This window comes from Cicer arietinum, chromosome 4 (assembly GCF_000331145.2).
Source record: "Cicer arietinum cultivar CDC Frontier isolate Library 1 chromosome 4, Cicar.CDCFrontier_v2.0, whole genome shotgun sequence".
Classification (NCBI taxonomy): domain Eukaryota; kingdom Viridiplantae; phylum Streptophyta; class Magnoliopsida; order Fabales; family Fabaceae; genus Cicer; species Cicer arietinum.
Genome location: NC_021163.2, coordinates 10087659 through 10096066, shown reverse-complemented (window position 1 = coordinate 10096066; position 8408 = coordinate 10087659). Strand labels below are relative to the sequence as shown.

The following is an 8408-nucleotide window of genomic DNA, read 5'->3' as shown; positions in this document are numbered from 1 at the left end:
GTTGTCGAGACTACTCGTGGGCTTCCGCGGCATTAGTTTTCCTTTATGACAACTTGGGAGATGGAGCTATCCACGACACTCGACAGCTGGGAGGTTACATGAGCCTACTGCAGGTATATCATTTATATTAAGTTGTGTCGTTTATTTATTTAATTATTAATGTAATTATTTATTTAATTATTAATGTAATTATTTATTTAATTATTACGTTGTTATTTTATTATGTTAATTATGTTGCAGTGTTGGATTTACGAGCACTTCCCTAGGATCTGTAAGCGGGGTGATAGAGGAGCGGTTCCTGCGCATCGGCCAAGAGCATGTAGGTGGACTGCAAAACATGCTGTTGAAGGTGGATTGATGGCATATCGTCGGAGACTTGATGGGTTGTTGCTCGAGGATGTAGTGTTTACACCGTATGATGATGATCGAGCTAATCATCCGTTTGTATCGGTTTCGATGTTTTCTGGATATCTTCGATGTGGTGGAGTCTCAGTCCCATATTTGCCAGAGCGATGTCTCCGACAGTTTGGTCGTATTCAGTGCATTCCGCGGGACGTTCCTCCGATGCCGGACAGTGTAGATTGGGTGTGGCAGAGTACTATGAGATCATCTGTAGAGACCTTTCGGAGACTATATCATGTTGCCACTTTTCCTGGAGAGGTCACTGCAGACTACTATGCATGGTACATTAGTGTTTCACATCCTCTGATTCTCCCTCCATCCACCGTTGCACCTTCGAGTCCACATACTACTGTTGCTGCCCATGCTGGTCCATCATCGTCTGCACATGCTGGTATAGACCCTAGAGATCTTAGAGACCGTAGAGAAGCTGAGCTTGCACATAGGGCCTTAAATATGGTAAGACCATATAGTGAGATTCATGATACAATGAGTGAATTATGTCGCTTGTATGACGATTAGTTATTGTGTTATGTATGACTGAATATTAGTTATTGGTTTATTGTGATATTTTGAGATTATCGACTGTGTTATTTTGAGATTATCGTAAATGACAACGTAAATGACAACGTAAATGATAACGTAAATGACAACGTAAATGATAACGTAAATGATAACGTAAATGACAACGTAAATGATAACGTAAATGATAACGTAAATGACAACGTAAATGATAACGTAAATGATAACGTAAATGACAACGTAAATGATAACGTAAATGATAACGTAAATGACAACGTAAATGATAACGTAAATGATAACGTAAATGACAACGTAAATGACAACGTAAAATATATTCTAATCTTCATTTAATGAAATACAAGATGATTTGCTAAATGATGGATCAATGTGTTCCCATTGCTTCATACGTGCTGCACAAGCTATTTCCCATGTCTTTGCACATTCATTACAATAGTCTTTCCATTTTTGTGAGATAGGTGGCAAAGGACAAGACTCTTTATCCAATTGTGTTCGAACTAAAGGCCAAGATTCTTCAGTCCAACCTAACAATGCTGCAATTGCGCGAAACCCACAATTTCCATCAGCCACCACGTCTATTATCTCCTCAATATACGGATGTATAAGAGTAGGAAAATGTGTGTAAAATGGTTGTTTTGCAGAATACTGTGACGAATGAGATGGTTGCCTTGCAGAACGTTGAGATGGTTGTTTTGCAGATTCTTGAGAGGCATCAACATACTCCCAATATGACGGATCACGAGGAGTATCAAATTCTTTCTTCTTTTTACTTGCTCCCTTGGTTCTCACCTTCTCTGGTGGTGCAAGTATTGATGTTGTATGTGGAAATACAACTTCACGCACCTTATCCCTGAATATCCTTTGACTTACAATATCGTGTTTCTTCATGTACGCTTTCATTGCTTCTAACTCTTCTGAAAAGTCATAATCTGATAAAGATTCTTCATCCTCAAGAAAATTCTCAAGGCTTAACGTTCTCCAAAAAACATGAATGCTATCTAAAGGGATAACATTACCAGATATCTGCAACTTTGCCAACTCACAAGCACATGGTAATCCATGAGTTGTTCTGATTGAGCAACCACATATTGTTTTGTCAGTACCTACAATCTTCACTCTCTGCAACTGTTTGTCAATTTTTTTAAAACATTTCCTTGATACACAATGATGTAGACTTTGAAAGAATGATGAATTACACCCGTGCTCAACATCCTTGCTGGTTTTCTGAAAAGAATATTGAATGATACATATTTGGTTCTTCAACATCATATTCACAGCATCCCAACTTTTACACAAATCACCCAAACTAGTTTGCAGCATGTTTTTCAATCTCCAATGGGCAGACTCAACTCTACAAATAAATTAAATAATACAAATTAAAATAAATCACAAACTAGTAAATCATATTTTCTAAAACAAACAAATCAAATTTAAAAATACCTGTTAGATGTTGTGTTCCCCAAATGCATCACTCTATTGGTCCAAACATTGACAAACCTTTCTTTGTAAGGTGTTAACCACGAATCTTTCACATAATCAACAAAAAGAATAATATCGGCACACACTAGCTCAAAATGTTGCAGGTGATGATCATACTCCTCTACACTACTTGAATATACAATTTTTTTTCATAAATCCATTACTTCTTCTTGCCTATCTTTTTTCACATATTGTTTGCATCTTGCCCCAACATTTTTTTTCAATATGAAAACGACATAGCAAATGTATTGAAGTAGGAAACATAACACTAATCGCATTCATCATGGCAAGATCTCTATCAGTCACAATAACTTTAGAAATTAAAGTCTCAGATTTGAACAACTGTCGTACCTTTTCAAATGCCCAGATGAAGTTATCTTGTCGCTCTTGTTCCAAATAAGCAAACCCAACAGAAAATGTCAAACTAGTAGATGTGACACCGACAATTTCAAGTAATGGTAACCGATATCTGTTTGTTTTGTATGTGCTATCACATATCAAAACAAAATGAAACGTGTTTAACAACTTTATACAATCAGTATGTGTCCAAAATATATCTCTCAAAACATCAGAATTCTCCCGTCTTCTTGTCCAATACACATAATTTTCTTGTTGTATTAACTTCAACAGATGCTGCATTTCTGTATACGGACCTCTCAACGATGATCGATAAGTACTCCTTGCTTTTATATATTTGACTTGGAATTGTCAGATTAGCTTTATTTCTCTCTTTCAAATCATTTAGGATGAATCTGGGGGCAAGCTTATACTTTGTCATGTCATTGACAAATTTCCTCTCTTCTTCATTTAAACGCCCCAAATAAGAATGACCAGTTACAGTATCAAGTAGATCATGATTATGTGTTCCACAACGAACACTAATTTTCCATCCTTCACCGACACTTAAGGGTATACATCTGAGAGTAAACGGACAATTTTCCTTATGAGAACAAGTCACTGTTGATTTTGATTTTGATTTATATCTTCCACCTCTTTCGCATCCCAAAATCAATTTGTCTTTTTTTTCCCCTCTTTCCGGTTGCTTTATCTGAACGAATGATGACAATTAAAATTCCATTTTCTCTTCTAATGGTTTTTGCCCATTCAAACACAGATTCTCGTGAAGGAAATACCTACAAAATATGTTTCAAATAAAACTTCAAATATATAGTTATAATAAAAAATTTATCCGTGATAGATTTTTCGAAATGTGTTTTGGGTTTCGAAGGTTTCAGCATTAACCAAATCTTCGAATGTGTAATCCAAATCATGCCTCGGAGCTTTCAGACTTAAGCAAAGTTCCGAAAGTTTCAGCAAATGCACGTTTCGAAGGTTTCATACTTAAGAAAAGTTTCGAATGTTTTGTGATTTTTGTGAAAATTGCATTTCGAAAATTTGTATTTTTCACAAAAGGTTCGAATGTGTTGATGAAATCTAACCTCTGATTGTTTCGAAAGTTTGAAACTTTCGATTAATAGAATTTTTTTAAAAACTTTCGAAAGTGGGGGTGAGAAAATAGTGTAGTATATTTACTGATAAATTTTATATAAAATAAAAAGGGTAGATTGGTCAATAAAAAATTATGGGGGGTGGCAGGTAAAAGTGGGGGGGTGCGCAGTACAATTCTCTAATTAATATACTGGGACGTTGTTCAATTAACTCATATTGAAAATATGAGTGGTCGGGCTGATTCATTAAATCTGACCCTATTCCAAAATCTCTATGCGTTTTTTTCGAAAAAATTATTAGAAAAACTTTAACAACGATTTTTCAATTTAAATATTGTTAGTCAAATTATATTTGAATATATTAATCAGGGTCGGCCCAACACATTACGAGGCTTAAAACGAAATTATTAGATAATACTTTTTTAAAATTTAATAAATAAATTATTAACATTGTATTTAATAATTATATAAATTCTTTTTAACAAAATTAATGATATTTTCAAATCTATTTTCTCTATATTTTTCAAAGAATGAAATAAGACATTTCTCATATGAATGATGTACTCACTTTTTATCTCATGATTATTCAATTTATAATTAATATTTCTCTCATCCTTATTGTCTTAATTAGCCAATTTAGTTGTACTGACATAAGTATTAAATAATTTATAATAAAACTAAAATATTTTATTTTTAATTTATATAAAATTTTATTAAAATATATAAAATATTAAAAATATTAAATAATTTTAAATTAAAAAAATATGAGGTCTTTTTACTAAGTAAATTTTTTTATTTATTTTAGGAGGCCTAAAGCAAGCACTTTTGCTTTGACCTTACCCTTACCCTTGTACCGGCCGGGTGTTATAAATTATTAATTTGGCTCTACTGAATGAATAAAACTACAATTTAATTGATACTTAATATTAATGTAAAAAATTACACATATCAAATCATATTCACCAGCAGATACACCAATGAATTGGATCGGACTAACCCAACAGTCCTCAGTACCGAAACATTATTGTTAAACCATCTCAGGAGAGTTGCCAATAAATCAACATGCAAAAAAAACAAAATACGCAGCATCTCGGCAATTGCACCATTACACTAAGTCACTAATTACAAAAGATGAGATAGGAATTGCGAACATGGATAGAAAAACCAATTTCACAAGAGTCTAGAGCAGATTTCATGTATGATTGTCTGCTACACGCAAGTGATGATTTTTTTTCAATTTCCAAAAAGTAACTCAACTTTTGTCTTTCCATTTATTTTTTCACACAGCTCTTTAGTTTTTTCCTTCTCATTTACTTCTACAATTCATTTTTTTATTGTACCATCATGCACTTCTTCATTTGTATTCCTTATTTTCTGTAAATCGAAGGTGCTACAAATATTTTTTGTAGTGGTTTGCAATCGCAGTGAAATTCTAGCCAACATGTTTACTCTTTAGTAGTAATTTTCTCCAGGTTTAGTGATTGGGAGCTATAGTTAATACTGGAAGTAAATCAATAAAAGACACCGTTAGGAGATAAAAAAGGTTCAAACTTTTTCACAATAAACTATTTAATTAGTTGTACTTCTTGGTGGTGTACCAATATCTTGAAACTAGAAAGTTGACAGAACCGTGCTCCTTCACACTCCAAAAGCATCATTTCTCCATACATTGAAAATTTCAAGTGATCATTCAATTATTTTCACATTTCATAAATTTGGCTATAGATAGCTATTGAACTCCTGATGACTTCCAAAAAGTAATAATGATCAGTGATAACTCTCATAAAGTAATTAACCCATTAACCGATACACCTACATATAACTTAAAAGATAGAATATTCAATTTCTTATGACTCTACGGATCTACTTTCCTTTAATCAATATTTACTGCATCTAATCTAATTTGTAAAATTGACTAACAACTTTGATTGGAGTATATTTTACTTTTATAAGCACCGAGATGCCAGCGCATATGTGTAGTGAGGATGTAATAAATAGCATGGAGAGAAACGATGAGTTAATTCCAATATGAATCCTACTTTTTATTTATTTTTTTATTATAAAATAAGTTTTGTCATAACTTAGATTATTAAATATTCAAATATATTAATTTAACGGAAGAAAAAGAAGGATAGTATTTATTTATATTGACCTGTAAACTGACAGATTATCCCACCATCTAAGGATAGTATTTATTTATATTGACCTGTAAACTGACAGGTTATCCCACCATCTAATTAGTACCGCACACGGTGGCGCGTTTGTAAAGCCATTCCAACATATCACCAAACACCAACTCCACATTCTCTTCCGGCTCCCCGACCAACTGGTGCCACATCCCATCATATATCTTCAGCGTCTTATCTTTACTAGTGGCGCGTGAGTACAACTCCTCCACACAAACTGGATCACAAACGACGTCGTTGGCTCCATGCACAATCAGAAACGGCACCTCCACTTCTTCGAACCTTCCCTGCAGCTCACGGCAAATCCTCAACAATTCCTGTGCAGTTGAAGCGCGTGGACGCGCCATCGACCTCCCCGGACTCGCAATTGCAAGCTTCCTCTTCCACTCCTCCTTGAAAGAAACTTCAGGAATCGAACCGCGCGTAGGAACGACGCACCAAGTCGGAATTATCGCAGCTGCCATTGAGAGAAAGTGTTCCAGCGGCCACGGTGGTTTGAACTTGGCGCTGACTCCACACATAGCCCCGTTGAGAATGACGCCGTTCCACGGAGTTCCGCTACGGCGGAGAGTGATTAAAAGCGCGATAGCTCCGCCAAGAGACTCCGAGTAGAGAAAAGAAGGCAACGAAGAATTGAAGCGAGAGCGAAATGATTCGAAGAACGTGATACAGTCGTCGACCACGGGATTGATGTCAGGGATGTGAGCGATTAGACCGTCGGAGAAACCGTGTCCCTGGTGGTCGATAGCGCACGTGGCGAATCCGGCCTTGGTAAAGTAAACGGCGGTTAGTTGGATAAACGAGCTGGACTCGCTGGTGTAGCCGTGGACGACGGCGATGGTCCCGATGATGTTAGTTGGAGGCTGGGGGATCCACCACTGCGTAAAGAGTTTGAGGCCTCTAGGGTTGGTTACAAATTCGGAACCGTGACTCACTGAGTGGTGAGCGTAGAACTCGTCCGGAGTGAGGGTACCGAAGGGGCTATGATCGTTGGCTTCAGCAACTGGGTGTACCATTGTGTCTAAACCTGCTCACTCCTCTCAATATGTTACTTATCTATTATTTTTGGATATTTATTTTAGTTTTAGTTATAATAGGATGTCTATTATGTTTGGATATTTATTTTAATTTTACTTCTAATAGAATATGTGAATAAAATATAAATTCAAAAAATTAAACTTATTATTTAATCAATTTATGATTCATTATGATGTATTTATAATATTTATATAAGATTGACGTATAAAAAAATTCATCAAATTCATTTATGAATTTTGAATATTAGTAAATATATTTTTAAAATTACAAAATATTAATAAAAATAGTTAATATTTAAATTTATATATAATTTAAAATATTAATTGAATATATAATTATTTTATATTAGTTTTATATCAATATCATTATAATATTAATTAATTTTTTTATAAAATTTAAATATTTAATAAATAAAATTGTCAAAACTGTATTTATGCATAGTTAATTAATAACATATTTGTATGTGAGATGACATTAAGCTGAGATAAATTTAAATGACAATGCCACGTGAAACTATATTATGACAAAAGTTCAATGGATTATTATTTATTTTGATTAATATTTTATAATTTTAAAAATTTATTATAATTTATAAAATTTTGATACTAATTTGAACTACCCTTATAATTTTAAAGATTTACTCGCCTACTTACTAGATTTATGTGTATGCAATCATACTCATTTTGTTTGTTAAGTAAAAAATAGAAGATCTAAATTTTATATATTTTTAAATAAAACTTTTGTTTTTAAAATTTGAATCATTTAATTTTAATTTAATTTTTTATATAAAATAAAATTGAATCAATAAAAATATTAATATATTTTATCTAGAATATTAATATATTTGATCTAAAATATTAATATATTTGATCTAAAATATTAATATATTTTATCTAAAATTTAAATATTAAATATATTAATTTTTTTACTAAATGTTCTCTATCATTTAATTCTTTTGATAGTAATTATCTATTTGATTTTTACTTGCTATTTGGCTTTTTATTTTTTAAAGCCATACGAAAGAGAAAAAAATTCTAAGAAATATGAAGTTTCAAATAAAAATTACAGCGATATACACTCAAAAAAAAGTATCACATGAAAAGGAATGGTAGAGATAGTTCAAATTCAAAGTCATCAAGAACAGCTGGGGGTGGATGTTGAATTTTATGAGGAAGAAGGAGGTAGTTGGCACATGCATATATTAATTAATAAGGTGGGACCACAATAAGATAGTTGGCACATGCTTTCGTGTTTGGATACCAAAATCTAACATATTTATTTATTAGCTATAGGTAACTTAGATGTTCCACGATGACAA

At 33.1% G+C, this 8408-nt stretch overlaps 1 protein-coding gene across 1 annotated transcript; it reads right to left on the bottom strand.

The window, feature by feature from the left end:
- Positions 1-5976: 5976 nt before the first annotated feature.
- On the bottom strand, positions 5977-7229 carry LOC101489514 (caffeoylshikimate esterase-like). The gene has a single exon (XM_027333842.2). It carries the CDS (start codon positions 7066-7068, stop codon positions 6100-6102), a length of 969 nt encoding a protein of 322 aa, XP_027189643.1. The 5' UTR covers positions 7069-7229; the 3' UTR covers positions 5977-6099.
- Between the last annotated feature and the right edge of the window lie 1179 nt (positions 7230-8408).